Below are 20,339 nucleotides of genomic sequence, written 5' to 3'. Positions count from 1 at the left end.
GAGTAACAGTTGGTCATGGGCTAAGCAGCTGAGGCCGCTCCTGGTGGGGCTCTGATCTACAACATAACTACATGATGTCCTGTAACTTACTACTTGTTATCTTCATGAATAAAGCATCTTGAATTACTACCTTCCTGAGTGGACCTTCATCTCTACAAACTTCTTTAGCAGTAAATTATATATTATATCCAAAGCGTTGGCCTAGATATTGCATAACATTCACCCAGAAATCTGATAGCTCAGGACAAGTATCAAACATATGAAGAAATCAGCTGCCCTTTGGCCACACTTAGGATATCATGTTTTATCCACCCCACCTCGACCAAATTCCTGTGATAATTGTTGCCATTTACTATTTTTCTCAGGAGTTCAGTATAGCATACATATAGTACAAAACTGTTGCAATTTTACATTAGTAGAATTAATAGAATTGTTTAAATTATCCAAAGCCAAATCAATGTCAGTAATATCTGTAGCCATACCTAATATCCGGATCCACCTATCAGCTAGATAACCCATGTCACCACTTTTCGGATGACATAACTGTATATATATATTGTGCTAGCCAGATTTAGAACGTATGTTATCAACACATGAGCACGTGGAAATTGTAACAATTGCCGACTTACGAAACAATATACAAAAGGGTGAGCAACCCAATATACCCTTGCGGGCTTGGGCAGGGTTTGTAGAAAAAATGGCCAGCAAGGGATTTTGTTTTTTAAGATCTTTACAGCACCTTTAGGACTTGTTATTTAATCACAGTACCTAAGCAAGAATTCAATCCGTGGCTGTTATATTCAATTACAATAAGCATAGTATGTTACCACACTAACATCACGATAGAGCATGAATGCTCAATAAAACAAGGAACCAGGGTTTATTGTCTGAAAGTTGTTATTAAACTTCAAGGCAAAATATCTGTACAAAAACAATGAATAATCATAAAACACAGGGTGCATACATGGATATACAATAAGGATATTCAAGGCCTTGGTTACTTTTCCTTGGACATATCCAAATTAAAGTCCAGACTGCTGCGTCACAGTGGTTGATTGGTTATAACCCAAAGTCAGAAGAAAATCAAAAGATGACTTCGGGGCAAACTAGGCAGAATTGGACTGAACAGGTCGACGTTTCGGTCTTATTATGTTTATTCTTAAGACCATCATCAGGACTACAAAGTGGTATATACAATTGATGACCCTCTGTAAAAAAACAACAATGAATTACAATATGTACAGTTGAATTAAGTACCTGGTTAATGACATACAATGGTTATGACAAAGCTGAGAATATTTACATTTAATATTTACACTAAACAAATTAGCAGTATATTGCTGTCATTTGACATTTCATCAAAAATAAAATTGGTCGGTGTGGCGACTAAAGGAATTCATGGGGGAATGAAACAATTGACTTTGAGAAGTTTATAAATAGACAAAAGAAATTAAACCTAGTGGGCTGAGTCTACGTCACGTGTTAATTGCTGGACAACAAATTGCGGCTTGCACTTACTTTTAGCAATACAGACGGTGTCAGTTAAAAGAATCTTGATGGCACCGGTGCTTGTAAATAATTGCACTGGGGTTGGGCACAGAGATGAGTCCGAGGTGCCGAGGTTACACTACAAGGAACAAGGTATCACTATAATTCCTCTTAGGTGTAAAAACAAATGTTTTATTTATGTGTTTAAAGGTTGGAACATTTACCTTGCCACAATTTAGGCGCAGTAGTAGATGGAATATGACAGATAGTCCACTATAGATTGAAGATCAGCTATCACAGAATATGAGCTGAATGAAAAAAGAAATAATGTAGCTTTATGTGATAACAAGTAGAGGCGCATAAATCAAAAGAGGTGCTACAGTGAATCATCTAGAACATTAAATTGGTGTTTGTGAGGACATAATTTAAAATTACAGCGTTTATTAAGGGCATTGCAGTGCAATATACATCAAGTGTCAGTCTAGGCTGATGCTATAGGTATTAATTCACATACAGTGTTAAAACATTTAACCAAAATGTGGTAAACCACGGTATGAGGCCTTGTGGCTTACCAAGTTTTTAAAAAAAAACCTTAGTCTATTGTTTAAACGGAAAGTTCTGGTAAATTATTCCACAATTAGGCATGCGTTAAAGCCAACTCGAATTCAAAGAACTTTAAAGAAAGGTGCTCGCAGTCATGAGAAACCCTAGTTTATTATTTAGACGAAAAGTTCTTGTGAATTATTCAACAATTAAGCTAGCGTTAAAGCTAACTCACATCCAACGGACTTTAAAGAAAGGAACTCACAGTCCGTGAGTTAAAATGCTGGTGTCATGAATCGGCGTTCTAAACATATAGCAAACGCGCATGTGCAAGATTCTGACTGCCGGTACACTTACTTGGAGTTAATCCGCAATGAAACATCAAAAGAGTACGATCAGGGCGATGTAACAGTGTTGCAGTTACACGCTCTTTAAATACCATTCCTACACTAATCAGCCCTCGCGTAGTCTCGCGATGTTTTGTGAACGTATAGAAGGCTTAGTGTTTGTAGCTAATCGCGGTGGCCATCTTAGCATGTTGTCGGCGCGATTTAAAATCTTTTGAAAATGAAGCAGTTAATTAAGTGTTCCAGACAAAACGCTTCAGGATTATGTTTTGGATGCTAATTGTGAAACAAGATGACCTAAAGTCGGAGTGGCAAACGGTTTTGCTGAGAATATTTATAGAGTTGTGTTCACATTACAAGTGTTTGTCAAACGGTATTCCTAGAGATATATACAATGTTATCTACAAGTGACAATATTCAAACAGGCAAAGCTGTGAAACCGAGTTTAACAGTGAATTGTTCTACAGTTAATTCCAGGTAATCCCATGCTAGTAAACTAAAACAGTCTTATGAAACATTTTGACCAATAGCAATTGAATCTGTCACTTTTTATGTGCTCACATTCTAGTCAGTTCTAATATTTGAAATCAAGATATATTAACATTCAAGTGGTGTTCACAATCTAGCCAGTGTTAATATTTGGAATCGAGATATATTGACATTCAAGCAAAGTGCATACATTATTGCTATGGTACTAGCAGACATACTAAGATGTGTACATATGTGGTTGGAACAAAGTTAATGAGGCAGATTAGGTTAAGCAGGCCAGAGTGTGCCATTCGGTGCATGAATTGAGTCCGTTTTTGACACTGTTGGCCATTTCGATCCAACGGTTTTCATGAATGATCAGACTTTTGTCACAGTTTTTTTGTCTGATTGTGGGTTTGACCACATCGATCACCCACCATGTCATATCTTTTTCTGAATGTTTTGCCAGGGAATAGTGTTCCACTAGTGGAGCATTATCCACTTTACAGCGAATCCGAGATTGATGTTGCAGGATTCGCTGCTTAATCATTTGAGTGGTTTTCCCTATGTATACTTGACCACATGGGCATTGTATACAGTAGATGACATTACTCGTTCGGCAGTTAGAAAAGTGTCTGATGGTAAATTCACGTCCGTTAATCACAAAGGTTTTAATGTTTTTAGTTGTTGTGCAGGCCCTACAGTTGTTACATCTATAGTGGCCAAGGAGTGGGGATAGCTGCTTCATGTTGTCAACAGTGTTGGTATCCTGTTTATCATAGGCATGAACTAAGTGGTCTCTGAGGTTTCGCCCACGTTTAAACGAGAACATTGGTTTTTCTCTGAGTTCAGGTAATTCGTGCAGAAGAGGCCAATTTTTAGTAACAATCTTTTTCAGTTGTTGACTGTGTGTTCCAAAAGTGGTAACACACACTAATGGAGTCTGATTACTTTTGGTCTTAGTTTGCATCAGAGCATCACGGTCATTGTACCATGCACGTTTCATGGAGTTCTTCAGTAGTTTATTGGGATAACCTCTTTCCAATAGTTTAATCCTCAAGATCTTGGCCTCGTGAAAGTAATCACAGCGTTTATAACAGTTTCTGCGGAGTCGCAGAAACTGCCCAAACGGTAGCCCATCTCGAAGGGATTTAGGATGGTGACTATTGTACTTGAGTAAGGTGTTGCGGGTGGTGGGTTTGGTATACAAAGATGTATATATGGTGTTATCTTCACTGACTTTGATTGTTAGATCCAGAAAGTTCATTTCATGGGAATGGTAGTCCAGGGTAAATTGTAAATTTGGGTTTCTCTGGTTAACCCATCCATGAAATTCTTTCAAGAGTTCTTGTGGACCTTTCCATATTAGGAAGACTTCGTCTATATATCTTAGCCAACAGGATATGTTGGCTAAGAATGGATTGAGATTGTTGTAAATTAACTCATTCTCAAAATGGTTGACATAGATATTTGCTATGTTGGGGGCATACACAGCCCCCATTGCCACGCCTTTCAATTGTTGGTAAAACCTTTTTTCAAAAAGGAAAAATTTTTGACACATTGAAATCCTAATGCATTCCACTATATATTCGCTGGGAAAAGAATGAGGTCTCTCACGGCTGTTGAGAAGATTGGTAATGAGTTCCAGCACGTCTTTTTGTGGAATATTAGTGTATAGACTGTTTATGTCCATGGTCACCAGATATTCACAGTCAGGGTCATATATATGATTTTCCAATTTGGTGATGACAGCAGTAGTGTCCCTGATGTATGTATCAGACTCGGTGACAAAGGGTCTGATAAACAAGTCTGCGTACTGAGCTAGCGGTTTGAGAATGGAGTTACAACCGGCCACAATGGGTCTCCCCGGTGGTTTAGTGGCGTTCTTATGGATTTTCGGGAGGATATATATGGCTGGCACAGTTGGTGACTCATTGATAAGAAAACTAGCTTCTTTCTGGCTCAGCCATCCTCCTTTAAATCCATGCTCACTAAGTTGTTTGATTTCCTTTTCTAACCGGGGGGTTGGATCAGATTTTAGTAGTCTGTAGTTGTCGATAACAGAGAGTTGATCTAACATCTCTTGCCTGTAAGCTTCCCGATCCCATAATACCAGGCCTCCCCCTTTATCAGCAGGTTTAATTACTGTGTCCTGGAGAGATTCAAGTTTTTTAAGGGCTAGGTGTTCATCTTTGTTAAGGTTGTTTCTACAGAAGATTTTTTGGTTAAATAGTGACTCAGTTTCAATTAGCACCGCATTCTCAAAGGTTAGAATGTTTTTAGAAACCATATTGTTAGGGGGAAAAAAAGTTGCCACCTTCAACTTTTTTTCTAGATGAACACCTAGCCCTTAAAAAACTTGAATCTCTCCAGGACATAAAAAGTGACAGATTCAATTGCTATTGGTCAAAATGTTTCATAAGACTGTTTTAGTTTACTAGCATGGGATTACCTGGAATTAACTGTAGAACAATTCACTGTTAAACTCGGTTTCACAGCTTTGCCTGTTTGAATATTGTCACTTGTAGATAACATTGTATATATCTCTAGGAATACCGTTTGACAAACACTTGTAATGTGAACACAACTCTATAAATATTCTCAGCAAAACCGTTTGCCACTCCGACTTTAGGTCATCTTGTTTCACAATTAGCATCCAAAACATAATCCTGAAGCGTTTTGTCTGGAACACTTAATTAACTGCTTCATTTTCAAAAGATTTTAAATCGCGCCGACAACATGCTAAGATGGCCGCCGCGATTAGCTACAAACACTAAGCCGTCTATACGTTCACAAAACATCGCGAGACTACGCGAGGGCTGATTAGTGTAGGAATGGTATTTAAAGAGCGTGTAACTGCAACACTGTTACATCGCCCTGATCGTACTCTTTTGATGTTTCATTGCGGATTAACTCCAAGTAAGTGTACCGGCAGTCAGAATCTTGCACATGCGCGTTTGCTATCTGTTTAGAACGCCGATTCATGACACCAGCATTTTAACTCACGGACTGTGAGTTCCTTTCTTTAAAGTCCGTTGGATGTGAGTTAGCTTTAACGCTAGCTTAATTGTTGAATAATTCACAAGAACTTTTCGTCTAAATAATAAACTAGGGTTTCTCATGACTGCGAGCACCTTTCTTTAAAGTTCTTTGAATTCGAGTTGGCTTTAACGCATGCCTAATTGTGGAATAATTTACCAGAACTTTCCGTTTAAACAATAGACTAAGGTTTTAAAAAAAAAACTTGGTAAGCCACAAGGCCTCATACCGTGGTTTACCACATTTTGGTTAAATGTTTTAACACTGTATGTGAATTAATACCTATAGCATCAGCCTAGACTGACACTTGATGTATATTGCACTGCAATGCCCTTAATAAACGCTGTAATTTTAAATTATGTCCTCACAAACACCAATTTAATGTTCTAGATGATTCACTGTAGCACCTCTTTTGATTTATGCGCCTCTACTTGTTATCACATAAAGCTACATTATTTCTTTTTTCATTCAGCTCATATTCTGTGATAGCTGATCTTCAATCTATAGTGGACTATCTGTCATATTCCATCTACTACTGCGCCTAAATTGTGGCAAGGTAAATGTTCCAACCTTTAAACACATAAATAAAACATTTGTTTTTACACCTAAGAGGAATTATAGTGATACCTTGTTCCTTGTAGTGTAACCTCGGCACCTCGGACTCATCTCTGTGCCCAACCCCAGTGCAATTATTTACAAGCACCGGTGCCATCAAGATTCTTTTAACTGACACCGTCTGTATTGCTAAAAGTAAGTGCAAGCCGCAATTTGTTGTCCAGCAATTAACACGTGACGTAGACTCAGCCCACTAGGTTTAATTTCTTTTGTCTATTTATAAACTTCTCAAAGTCAATTGTTTCATTCCCCCATGAATTCCTTTAGTCGCCACACCGACCAATTTTATTTTTGATGAAATGTCAAATGACAGCAATATACTGCTAATTTGTTTAGTGTAAATATTAAATGTAAATATTCTCAGCTTTGTCATAACCATTGTATGTCATTAACCAGGTACTTAATTCAACTGTACATATTGTAATTCATTGTTGTTTTTTTACAGAGGGTCATCAATTGTATATACCACTTTGTAGTCCTGATGATGGTCTTAAGAATAAACATAATAAGACTGAAACGTCGACCTGTTCAGTCCAATTCTGCCTAGTTTGCCCCGAAGTCATCTTTTGATTTTCTTCTGACTTTGGGTTATAACCAATCAACCACTGTGACGCAGCAGTCTGGACTTTAATTTGGATATGTCCAAGGAAAAGTAACCAAGGCCTTGAATATCCTTATTGTATATCCATGTATGCACCCTGTGTTTTATGATTATTCATTGTTTTTGTACAGATATTTTGCCTTGAAGTTTAATAACAACTTTCAGACAATAAACCCTGGTTCCTTGTTTTATTGAGCATTCTGACTTACGAAACAGTCTCTAATTTGTAAATATTTAAAAAATGACTGTTGCGGTGTTCTGACCATGTTTTCGGACCCCTTTTTGAGTGAAGGTGACTTTAGCCTGCTATCATTCTAATAGGAGGATTAGAACCTCAGACCTGGCCTATTTACAAGGTGTTTGACGTAATTCCCTACCCTTTTCTGCACCTTAGGGTCTATAAACTTATGTTAATGAATAGATTCCTTAGTATTAGTATTAATCCGTCTTTTTGTAAGGTTGCTAGTATATTTCTGATGGAGTTATGCTTATTTCGGGCCTTGTAGGCCTCGAACGGGAGAGACTCCATCTTTCTTTTTGTCTCGGCTGCTTGAGATGCTTTTAGGTCAAATGTAATGTTTTAGTTATAAGGTGTTGTTCGCTTGGAGAGAACCGGCTCAGGCTGGCCCTTATCGAAGGATTGTATTTTTCTTCGTGTCGAAGACATAACATCAGGCTGGCTGGCTGAGAACGTGTCCTTGGCATGGGGTGGTACAAGAATTTGGTGGGCGGCAGGTTACTGGCCGTAAATTTCCATGCATGAACACGGTTCTATATTAGCGAAAGTACGGAGAGTTCAGGGTTCAGTCCGTGAGTCAATTAGTAGACGGCAGCTAGTCGTTACCATTATTGCAGTTAATCAATTCAAGGCAGACAGTCTCCATTTTGAAGTCCGAGAAAGACCGAGGGCTGATACTCTCTCAGAAAGATTGAAGTTATTTCAGTTGGAGCAGCTGGCGAGCTTTGATACTAAGATCAGAGCATGCAGAATGAAGCAGTTAGCGGAGCGAACGAATACTAGAGTGGCAGAACCTGATTTATAAGATCGAAGTTAGAAGGTGAAGATAGTCCGTGATTGAGAGGAGAGAGGAGTAGTGCAGAACAGCGAGAGTGAAGCAAACGAAGTCGAGAATAAGAAGGAGGTTCCAGTGACTTGGAGGGGAGCAGAGGAGACAGATGCAGACGTGTATTCGTGACTGCAGGGGTGATCCTAAGATGAGCCAAGGCACAGACGAGAAGGGAACCCAGTTGACAACCGAGTCCAGACTTCATACTCATAAGGTGACGTCGACCCTTTCTTATTAGTGTGCACACACATTCTAATTCTTTCTTTTGCTTTTCAGGCTATGTGTTATATTGCAGTATTATATTGTTGTCATTGTTTAAATAAAGGGACCCCAGTTCTTAGTGAACAGCTGTGCAAGTGTTATTATTCATAATGAAGTTAACCTTTCTTCTAGTCAGATGCTGTTATGTGAACGGATGCATCTCCCGTCCAGGTAAATGGTAACTGAGCAAGAGAGTAGAGGAGCACTTATATTAGAAAATAACCTTTGCATATTGTGATTTGGCCATTCTTGTGTGAAAGGATCGACCTGTCTATCTATCACATAACCTATGATATTATATTCCCAGTAGATATTAGATATATAGAGAAACTTCCCAACAGAGAGAGAAAGAGCTGAAGGTATTCATAGGACAGTGATCGTCATTGTGTAGTGGCGTTAATGAGAGCATTGATTGTGATCAATGTGTATACCCACAAGATTGTGGCTTGAGAGAGCACTGATTGTGGTCAGTGTGTAATGAGATCGCCGCTAGGGAAAGTGGCGTTAGTGAGAGCATTGACCGAGGTTAATGCGTATACCCACAGGATTGTGGCTTGTGTATGTATGAAATAGTGAGAGCACTGGGGGGACACAGTGTGTATACCCACAAGATTGTGGCTTGTGCGAGCAATGATTGTGATCAGTGTGTAATGGTAAGTCATCGGAACTGCCTCAGGGTAGTCTAGTCAAGGCCTATGTTGCTGCGAGACTATAAGGTATGAGTGCGGTGTGGAATAATCAGTGAGTATTTCTAGTAATCCCTATAGATTTAATGGTGTTTTTTATGATATAAGCTTGTATATTGCAAATTCCCCATCCTCAGGTAGGTACTCAGTTGCCTTTTGTACGTAGGTCCTGAGGAGGGAGGTGATTAAGTTTCGGCTGGGTTTGATGGTGTTTTGTAAGCTGATTCTACCGAAAATCCGGTCGTTACATGCGGTATATCAAAAGAACTCTGCAAAGATGCAACTGTAGAAAAACCGCCGTGATCGTACAACTGGCCCAATCTGTCGATTTCAAATCTTGCCCAACTGCAAGCAGTTGGGCATTTTTCCAAGGTATTAGCAAGCCGCTTAGCACCTTATATGCCTGATCTTGTATCCGAACATCAATATATATTTATAACTTGCAGAGATACTACTGCGCATGTTAACACAGCCATAACTGCCTTCGATGTTGCTAGTAGGACACTTAAAAATTTGGGGATGATTCTGTTACATGCTGAGAAAGCATTCGACCATGTGGTATGGGAGGCATTATGGCTTATACTGATTAAGTGTGTTCTGCCAGGTCGATTATTAAATTGGATTCGAGCATTGTACATTAACCCACAAGCTAAACTTATATGTACCAATCTGCATTCTGCAATATTCCTGATACAGCATTGCACAAAGCAGGGGTGCCCACACTCCCCCCTGCTGTTTGCTTTATATATAGAGCCATTTATTACAGCATTAACTCAGACCACTGGCATTACTCCTTTTATTAATGGAATGCTCTCTCTGAAGGGTATCGCATACGCTGATGATATTGCGTTTTTAACCGCCAATCCAGAAACAGCATTGAATATTATACAGGAGGAAGCAAGAATTTATGGTTGTTTCTCAGGGTATAAATTAACACGCATAAAACCTAAATTTTACACAATCTACAATCAGCCACACTGATAACTGGTGGTTGCACTGTAGTAAGGTATTTGGGAGTTCGGATTTCAACTAGCGTAGAACAGAGATGGATACTTAATTATGAAACACTAATGAAATCAGTCACAAAAAAATGTAAAGACTTGGAGTAAACTCCCAATAACTATTATAGGCAGAATCAATATATTAAAAATGACAATTTTACCTAAGTTCTTATATCTATTTTGAGCTATTCCTATTCGTGTCCCCAATTATTTCTTTAAAAAAATTTGAATGCGCAATTGATAGCTTTATTTTTTGTTACAAGCAGGCACATCAGGCGATAAGTTCTCTTAAATTTCGTTATAAGTTTGGAGGTTTACAACTTCCTGACTTTAAACTTTACTTTTGGGCAGCATTTACTGGGCACTTGCAAAGTTTATTAACTGACAAACCGCCATATTACGGACTGGCATTAACGCTCGGTACAGACAGTAAAATGTCTTTATATAGGATCAAAGATCCTAATTATTATAAGAGAATCTGCTTTAAGACTGTGAAAGATATGGTTTGCATACGGTATGACATTTTGGATTATGCATCACTTACATTTGAAGATACTATCAATCATGAACACCTTAAATGATGAAATAATCCATCTCTTCCGGGCATATTTCAGGTCTGAAAGGTTTCATACTCACGATGGGTGGCAAAACGACAATCCGCTATCCTACCCTTGCTCCGGACCCGTGCTGGATGCTTCCGGGTCTGGTGCTTATGAGGAGGTTGAGTGCACGTAGGAAGCGTCACAGAACTAGACTGGCAACCCTGGCGGCCATCTTGGGAGGGGGGCATGTTTGCAAAACGTTATTGATAGAACGTGTCGTTATGCACGCGAGTGCAAAATAAATTTAAATGCATAGTTCAAAGGAAATAAAAGTTCAGATGTTGAGTGAACTGATCTATTTGGAGTGAAGGGGGTGTTTTAAAGATTAGCAGCCTCAATTATGTGTGCGCCACATTGAATAAGGGCCACTTGGCCATAAGATGGTCAAACAAGGTGCTCATATGGCCAAGTGTGCTACAATGGTGGGTGGTGATTACCATGTTCCATATGTGGAAACCATATTCATCGATGTGGCAGTGAGAAGGTGAAATCGGCATAATACATTTTGGGGCGCAAGTGTAGAGATTACATGTGGTTATCAGATGGAGTCTGGGGGCCACTGGAGTTAACGGCCATCAGTGGAACGAAGGCTGGAAAAGTTCCACGTAATAGAAATGTGGTTGGGTGCATGACCAGTGGTGGTTCAATTCCGCCCAGGGGAGATCGTCGTTCAGACCCCGTGTATGGGTGGGAAGTTTGAACACCCAGTTCTGTTCCTTCCTAAACAATGCCTCCTTGGAGATGTGTGGGAAGGCCTCCAGGATGGTCCAGGTGAGGTTATTAGTAGTGTGGTTGTGCTCAACATAGTGAGCGCACATTTTCTTGTTGGTTTTGCTACATCTGATGTTGCTTCTATGCTCTGTCATCCTTATTTTCGCTGGGCTGGTGGTCTTGCCTATATACTTCAACTGACGTGGGCAGGTGATGAGAAACACAATTGCATGTATTACAATAAGTGTGTCTATTTTGCTGCCATGTCAAGGTATTTGTGCGTATGACGGTTTTGGTGGCTTTTGTTGAGGGGCATACAACACATTGTCCACAGGGGTAGTGACCTGTTACTGGAGGTAGGTTCCATTGGGTGTTGGGTGGTGGTAGTTTACTCTTTTTGGGTCTGGTGTTAATGAGAAACTCCTTTTGGTTTGCTGTGCGTTTGAAGGCAAATCTAGGTTTACTGAAGGCCTGCTCTCCTACATGGAGAATTTTCCAGTGCTTGTTGATGACCCCTTTAATCATGTTGGATTCTGGTGTGTAGGTGGTGACACATGATCAGGTCAGTGTTGGGTTTGGGGTGTGTCTGGAGCAGAGCTGCTCTGTTGGTGTTGTGGGCTCTTTTCTGTGCGTTTTTTATTTTTCTGATGGGATATTGTCTATGAATTCGGTGTGTACTTAGTTCAGAGCCTTGTGTTTTGAAATACTCCAGATTGCTACAGTTTCTTCTTATACATAAAAACTGTCCGTAGGGGAGGTTCTCCCTCAAGGGTTTAGGATGGAAGCTATTGTATAGTAATGGACAGTGGCTATCAGTGGGTTTTTTGAAGGTGGTAGTCTCCAGTCTGTCTTGCTTCCTAATAATCATAAGGTCCAGGAAGGGTAATTCTTGCTCGGAGCTGTTGGCTGTGAAATTGAGATAGGGATTCAAGCTGTTTACCCAAGTTAGGAAGGCGGGGATGTTGTTGGAATCTCCCTTCTAAAACACCAGGATGTTGTCTATATAGAGACGTCACAGGCAGACATTGTCCATAAAGGGGTTGGTTTCAATAAGCACGTACTTAGCCTCAAAGTCTGACATGTAGTGACATGCCAGACTAGGGGCAAAAGTAATGCCCATTGAAATCCCCTGGGTATGATGGTAAAGCTGGTCCTCAAATTGGAAGAAATTCTCTGTTAGTGCAATGTGGGCACATTCCATAATAAAGCTCATGGGGGTTGGTGATGTCAATGCAGCGTTATGTAGGATTTTCTCTACCACTTCCAGCGTGGTCTGTTGAGGGATGTTTGTGTAGAGGGCCTCAACATCAAGGGTTAGTAAAACATCAGGTTGAGTGCTCTCTAGATTGGTTGCCTCAATCAGATCAAGGACATCTCTGGTGTCTTGGAGGAATGTAGGTGTAGTCCGTACCAAGGGTTGGAAAAAGTGGTTGCAGAATTTGGAGAGGGGATCCAAGGCTGACCTTATGCCCTAGCACAATAGGTCTCCCACGGGGAGGTTTGACCCCCTTGTGAATCTTGGGAAGAGTGTAAAAAATATGGATTGTCATTGGTGAGAAAATCAGCCTCATTTTTGGTGATCCATCCTTGGTTGAGTGCTGATGTCACAAGTGAGTTGATATGGGTTATGAGGCGTAGTGATATATCCTCTGAGAAGGGGTGCAGTATTTAACATCCTGGAGCTGGCACAGGCATTCTGTCCTGTAATCAGTGGTGGACATAATCATGATCGCTCCTACCTTGTCCGCTTGCTTTGATGCTAATGGAAGGGTCATTCGCCAAGGTATCAATGGCCTCTGATTCCAGTTTGTATGTGTTAGAGAATCCTGGGATGGTGCGTTTATTCGCAATTTCTTTCAGAACAGCTATTTCAAATGTAAGTACCTCTGTGGGTCCAGGCTGGAATTCGGGGTGAAGGTGGAAGGCTTTCGTAGACCAGTGTTGACTGGTAGAGATTCTGGTTGGTTCCCAAAGAAGGATTTCAGGAGTATTTTCCTGAAATAATACTGTAGTGCGCAGTTGGTATGAAAGTTGTCGATTTTGTGGGTTGGCACAAAACCCAAGCCTCGTTTGAGTACGGTGGTTTCCATGTCTGTGAGAGATCGTTCGGAGAGGTTCAAAATACATTTTTCTTCTCCATGTGGCTTCTCAATTCCATGTGCATTTGTTGTGTTTGGTCTTGCCATTGTACTTGTTATGGTTGGTTCTGACCACCTCTTCTTTTTCTTCCTCTCCCTCTGCCCCAGCCCCTGCCTAAAAAAGGTTGTGGATGGAAGGGGGCAAACAGTGGTTGGGGAGCATGTTGGAAATTGGGATATTGCCACATAGGTGGACCCTGGTAGGTTGGTGGTCAATATCCATACATCAGATTCACGGGTGTTCTTTGTTGTTGGTGTTGTTGTTGGTGCCCACCTCGACTGTCAGTGCTGAAGTTGCTTCTTGAAGAGTAGTTTCTCTTGTGTGGGTTAGAGCTATTGTCTCACGTGCATACTGACACATTCTATCAATAAAGTTTTTCAAACATGACCCCCTCCCAAGATGGCCGCCAGGGTCGCCAGTCTAGTTCTTTGACGCTTCCTACGTGCACTCAACCTCCTCATAAGCACCAGACTCGGAGGCATCCAGCATGGGGCCCGGAGCAAGGGTAGGATAGACGATTGTCGTTTTGCCACCCATCGTGAGTATGAAACCTTCATAACTGGTAAACTATGCCACCTTGACACCGGTAAGTTACCCATACCTCATGTTGGTCGAATACTTTATTCTCTTTCAGCTTCAGAGCAACAACGCGCTCTGACTCCTCGTCAGCCATAGACTCACTCACTATAGGTTAGTTTAAGAAAACGCTGCTATCTCCTCTCAGCACGATTGTAGCTAAATCCGGCCATTGACAGTTTGAGTATGAGGGACCAAGCTATCTTGGAAACTCCAGTAGCAATTTATTACTACTCTCAGTAATCGTTAAGGTTGATGCACATGTACAGCCACAATTTGGCAAAATGAGTCATGTTTCAAAAAGGATATTGATGTATGCATGTTTGTGTTGCTGCCCCTGGGGACGGCTATATTCACCACCCAAAGTACACAACTTTGCTACCTTTGGCACGCACGACAGCAATTAAGTGCCATCCTTGGCACACAAATAACCAGTAGGCAGGTCTCTGCACATTTCTGCAACCGCGAATGGAATCTGCAACTGAATCTGAATGAAGTATAGTTGTGTATATATCCTTGATTACCTTGTTAAGCACACTATTTTCAACTTGATTCCAACCTTGGAGATCCGTTCACCCCTATATGTACATGCTGGTGACAAGTCGTTGGAAAAGGCTTACTAAGCTCACGCTGGTGGATGTGTGCTACCCCAGCTCCTAGTAGAACAACGCTCACCTCTATACTTGAGCTCTGCCATCTAACTTTTTTACCAAACATGTTGAGAATGAATGCTCATGCACCCTCACTTTGGCACTTTTCTGTCTGATTAATCTCATTAATTACCTGTTAGCCTGCCACAGAAGAGCACTATCTGACAGGTTCCTTTCGCTTGCTATAACTCTCCATTGGTTGTCTCCCTTTTTTATCTCTGCCCTTAGGTCTCCTACCCCGGTATAATTCTACCAGGGGTCACTCTACTGCTCCTGGTCATCAGACACAAATTTGAGATCCAGACCAGCGGTAGTGCACCATTCACTGTAATTATTATATTTGGTCCTGATGAAGTGCCATCAGACCCTTTAGGGGCTAAGCAGGCACAAAACATGTTGACCCACTACACCACTTCAGCCCTGTAGAAACATTACACCCTTGTAGGGGCTCTCTCAGATTTTAAATAAGCCTGAGCTACCACAGGAATAAAACATATGACAGTAGAACAGCTCTAGACATTTTATCTAACTAACCTAGTGCACTACCCAGCCCTCACACCCACACACACCCTACGGCTTCTTCAAAAAATCTACGCAAAGAGCCCCAGTTACGGGTGCCCATCGGGCATTGCAGTGCTGGCCTGATGAGGAGCATGACCCAATGATGAAGCATGACATCTTTCGGGGTCTGTGAGGGCATCACGAAGAAAGACTCCCCTTCCCCTCTCACTAGGAACTGCCAACCAATAAAAGGTCAGAAAAGTGAATGCCTAAATAAGCATTGTTCATTTGCAGCGGACATGTGCAACACCGAAGACAGTCTTTGAGGTAAATGATCTCTTCTGCTTTTTTTGATCCCCACACTATGTAGATCCAGACAATATAGCATCCATTGTCAGAGCCCCAATTAAAGTGTTGTTACTCATTGTCTATTGTCGAGCAGCATATACATGTAGCCCAACGACTCTGTAAAATAATGTTTTCTATCCTATATGGCCTTTATGGACATGATGCCTGGATTTTGCTTCCTCTAGGATCAAAAGTAACTCATATTTAGAAGGCTGTTTTCCGCAACTTAATTCAGGAAAGGTCATAGGCTATGCTATAAAGACAGTCAAATATGAAACGCTCCAAGGTAGAGGTAAAAAAATAAACAATTATATTTACTGTTGTTTACTATGGAAACAAGATCCCTTGGATAAAAACTCAGTAAAGAAAAAACATAAACTAGCAATGCATCATATTTGATCCAATTAGGATTCTCCTAAAATACTCTGTTCAAAGCATTTGCTGCAGTACTGTCGAAGCCTAGGTTTTTACCGCCCCTTCGTGTCTTTCCCTGCCTCCTCATCTCTGCAATCCCTCTGCTTTTACCTTCTGGCTCATCTTGTTTAGAATGTAGAAGGTTGACAGGGAGTTCATGATGGAATTTTATGTGAAGAGCTAACAGCAGTGCCAGGAGGAGTGTCTTATGGCAAGCTGGAATGTGTTAGTTTCAATCAATTTTATTACCAGACGTAGCCTCCTTGCGTAATTACTTTCAATATAATATGAGATGTTCTGTGTATGGGACTGCTGCACATCTCCACTGTAGGAAAGTAGGACCTGCTTCTTATGGTTACCCCCACTTTTGGCTTGTTGCACTGTTTTGACTAGTCTGACTGGGATCCTGTTAATCAGGACCTGAGTCTATCTGCTTTCTCCTTAAAATGTTATGCCATGTACTTAGGTGCACTCCAGATTGGATACTGGGATACCCTTTTAAGTCCCTAGTATAAGGTACACATGTACCAGGATAGAGGTACCCCAGAGGCCTCCCATGGGCTGAAGCATGTATTATGCCACCCATTAAAGGCCATGCAAAATGGAACTACAGGTTTGCCATTGCAGCCTGTGTAAGCTGGTGCTTGCACCACTTACTTTAGATATAGGTTCACTATATCTATAGGTCAATACATTTAAAACTTATAAGTCACCCCTATAGCAGGCCTTAACAATCCTGAAGGCATGGTGCTGGGTTTTATGTGAGAGGGTGCCCCTGCATGAGCAGAGCCCCACTGCAGCCTTCAGAGAGCATTCTCTTGGGTTGTCTGTGACTCAGCCATACATATAGGTAAAGGTGCATTATAACCTCGCTGTAAATGCTATCTCGAAAATGGCTGAAACAGAACATGATGTGTTTGGTATCAAACACCTTGGAATCATACCCCCACATTGGTAACCGGGGTGGGAGGTATGATTCCTCCCTTCTGAAGCGAGCTTCGTAGGGTCCCTGGTCTTCCCGGTGCCAGCCTTCTAGACCCGGACAGCACAAAATGGATGCTGCCGAGCAAAGATACATTTCTTCCCTCCTCCTGCTGAGCAAAACTTGAGCAAAGGAAGGACGCATAATAGGCATCCTGCCACAGGGAGGTGTAACAACCTCCCAGACAGAATTTAGTGTATTGGGGCTGGGTGGGTGCACTTCCAAAGTTCCTGAAAGTCTGCACCTGGCTCACACTTGGTGTCCCTGTGCTAGTCCGGCTCAAACCAGTTCTGGGAGCCATTGGCTCCTGCTCTGGCGTGAAACTGGACAAAGGACATGGGGGTAACCTTCCCTCTGTCCTAACCCTCCCCTAGGATGGTCCCCTGAATCTGTCTACCCTCTCCCATGTGTACATAAGGGTTGGGTGTAGGACCTTAGATTTGATGTGTACAAGATTCTGAAATAAGAAACTACTGACCTTAGACCGTCTGGACACTCTGTACTTCGCTGTACTTCGACTGGGCCCAACTTCATCTCCCTATCTGTCCACAGCATCGTCCGTGCCCTTGCACCATACAGGCTCCATGCAGGACCTCTGGAGCATTAAGGACATCTAAAGAATCTCCCTTGGGGTGAAGGAGTCACTCCCCTGTATTAGCAGGCACCGTAAAGCAACTGACCGGTCTGCTGATCCTGAGCTCCCGTGGACTCTGAAATCTCCAGCAACACAGGAGGTGGGCTCCACAGTTCCTTGAGGTCAAGCTGCCCTCTCATTGAGTTTGATCCAGTATCCCTCGTGGGGACCGCATAAACCGAACCCCTACGCATTGCGTACTTTTGCAAGTGCATATGCTTGTTGGCGATTCCTGAGCTTGTGCATTGGACTCTGTGTAGTCCTGACCCTGAGCAGTATTTCCACCAAAGAACTCTTGCCTCCACGCTGCAGTGCTCTGTGGCCTGGTACTTTGTGATCTTGCTCGAGGTCCCCTCGCGACTCCTGGTCATTCGACCTGTGGGGCTTCTTGGGGGTCATCTTGAATGGTGTTGTTTTTCCTGAGTTGCTCCAGACGTGCCCTGACTCCCCATTGCTTGGTGAGTCCCCAGGACCTTGCTGATCCACACCGTAAACTGCTTTGCCTTCCTGCTTGGTGTGCTGTTGCCAAGGCTTATTGGTGCTCCAGCCGGACACTGACCCCTCAGCACTAGACAACCTTTGTGAGAATGCTCACATCCGGCTCCTGTTATCCTCTGTGTTTCCTGGACCTCAAGGCTGCAGAGTCAAGCATCCCTTCCTCGCACTTGAAGCACTCAACATCGGTGGGCATTCATACAACGAGCCGCTGATCACCCTGAAGTGACCCAGACTCTGTCCCCTCTGCTTTCAGGTTCCTTCCATCACGTATACACCCTTGTTTCCTACGGACACTTTCTTTCTTCCCGGGCAGCAGCTCTTCTTTGAAGCCCTCTATTGAAAATGACGGTGGTTTCTGACACCACTCCATACCTCTGGGATAGGTAATTTGGGTACTCCTGTATCCACGGGTGGAGTGGCTCTCCAACCACCTAAGTTCCAAAGGTTTTCCTCGAATTCCACGAGAAGAGTCCTTAAAGTTTAAAATTGTAACCGCAACTTCCCCATAGAATTGTACGAAACCCACAGTCGTGTTAGCACACTGCACTCGTTCTACGTGGGATCCCTGTTTACTCACCTTGGGTGGGTCCTTGCGGTCTCAGCGATTATACGTGTTCTAGACACTGTCTCGACTCCAGTCATGGTTCTTTTACCACTATTTTAGTATATGGTTTGGTCTCCCCTTGGGCCCTACTGTCTATTGTTCTACTTACAACCGTTTCTTTGTTAAAGTATTGCATGCTTTGTGTTGTATTCTAGTGTAGAGGATACTAGGGAGTGGTAAATAAATAAATACATATTTTTATAACTACTGTGTGGTTCTCCTTCCATTTGATTAATACTAAAGGTGATCTTCTGGTAAAACAATCTGCTTTACATTCCTTCAAGACGAAGCCTGAAGGATGCTCTCCACAGCTACAACTGAGATAGCTTTCTAAAGGTTATCTTTGACCTCATACATCATAAGGGTCGTTTGGACTGGTGCAAGGTGCCCACTTTAATTAGTGGACATCATAGACCAGGCCAACTTCTCACATCCACCACTATGTATTATCTTGCCTACCGTCAGCCACGTTCCTCTGCCTCGCTCAGCGCTGATTCTGTTGCTGTTGTAGGGGACTTCTGCAATGCCAAGCTTGTTACTTGAAGGTGCCTGGAGTTTGTGAGGCAAGAAGAACTTTTGTCATGATTCCTGTTAGGATTAGAGGAGTTACGCTTGGTGAAGAAGATTGTCCGCACTCCGTGGAATATTGTCGCTGTTCCTTGTCCTCTGGCTTTTTTATTTCCTGCACAGTGGCGCAGTTACCTTACCAGCTACTTCCTATCAGCATCCGAGCTGGCATACTGATACAAGCCTCTGTTTCGAGTTTCTATCAATCTGGGGCATTACAACGAAAGCTCTGCCTGTCAGATCTCCACCTAAGACCTCAGCTCCTCATCGAAAGGCTGGGAATCAGACATTGACGTTGTGGCTCTACGTCTTTTGCTGGAGGACCATACTCATGAAGGGCCACCAGCTAGGAATCAGACCGTAATGTCAGGTAGATATGTGGCATCCATCATTTCTGCCAAGGGAGTAAGGCCACCATTAACGCTTGCACCAATATTCCCAGTACACTGCTTTGTCAAAGGCTACAGAAATGACTGAATAGACATTCAGCATAAGTAGTACAGTATGGGATATGAAATCAAAAATGGGGGGAGGGAGTTGAAAAGGTTGCACAGATTTCAGACATCAGAAGATTACTGGTGGTCATGGGGGTTCTTATGAGCCATTTCAGCAGTGCCAATTTAAATTACACGTACCTCTGTTTGGATTACAGGCTGAGAAGCAGAAGGAGCATCTAGAAGAGCAGAGTCGAATGAGGACTCTGTTTCTAAGAGAACTGACCCATTTTGCATCATCGAGGATTCATCTGGTACCTGCCAAAAAAGGAAAAGTTTAGCACATTTTGGAATTCACACGTTGAACAGTTTGGAAAGAGGGAATGCAGATGAAGAAGCCATAATCAATCTATATTCCCACACTTTGTTAGGGTTTACACGTAATCAGCTTCTTAAACCTGTGAGCCAGTGGTACAGCAATGTAATCATGAGTGGTGATAACGGTGACTTCATGAGACCAGTCGGTATGTCATGAGATCTGTATTTAGGCAGATCACTACTTG

General features: G+C 42.1%; 1 protein-coding gene across 1 annotated transcript in view; it reads right to left on the bottom strand.

Moving 5' to 3' along the window:
* The window catches only part of CFAP54 (cilia and flagella associated protein 54), a 2,285,874-nt gene that overhangs the window by 30,308 nt on the left and 2,235,227 nt on the right, over nt 1-20,339 (bottom strand). The window contains exon 69 of the mRNA XM_086918163.1: nt 19,978-20,094. Within this exon, the coding sequence (XP_086774289.1) occupies nt 19,978-20,094 (117 nt within the window). The remainder of the gene's footprint in view (nt 1-19,977; nt 20,095-20,339) is intronic.

Source organism: Lissotriton vulgaris, chromosome 1_1 (assembly GCF_964263255.1).
Source record: "Lissotriton vulgaris chromosome 1_1, aLisVul1.2, whole genome shotgun sequence".
In the NCBI taxonomy this organism is placed as follows: domain Eukaryota; kingdom Metazoa; phylum Chordata; class Amphibia; order Caudata; family Salamandridae; genus Lissotriton; species Lissotriton vulgaris.
The sequence above is the reverse complement of the archived record's forward strand: the minus strand, read 5'-3'. Positions and strand labels throughout refer to the sequence as shown.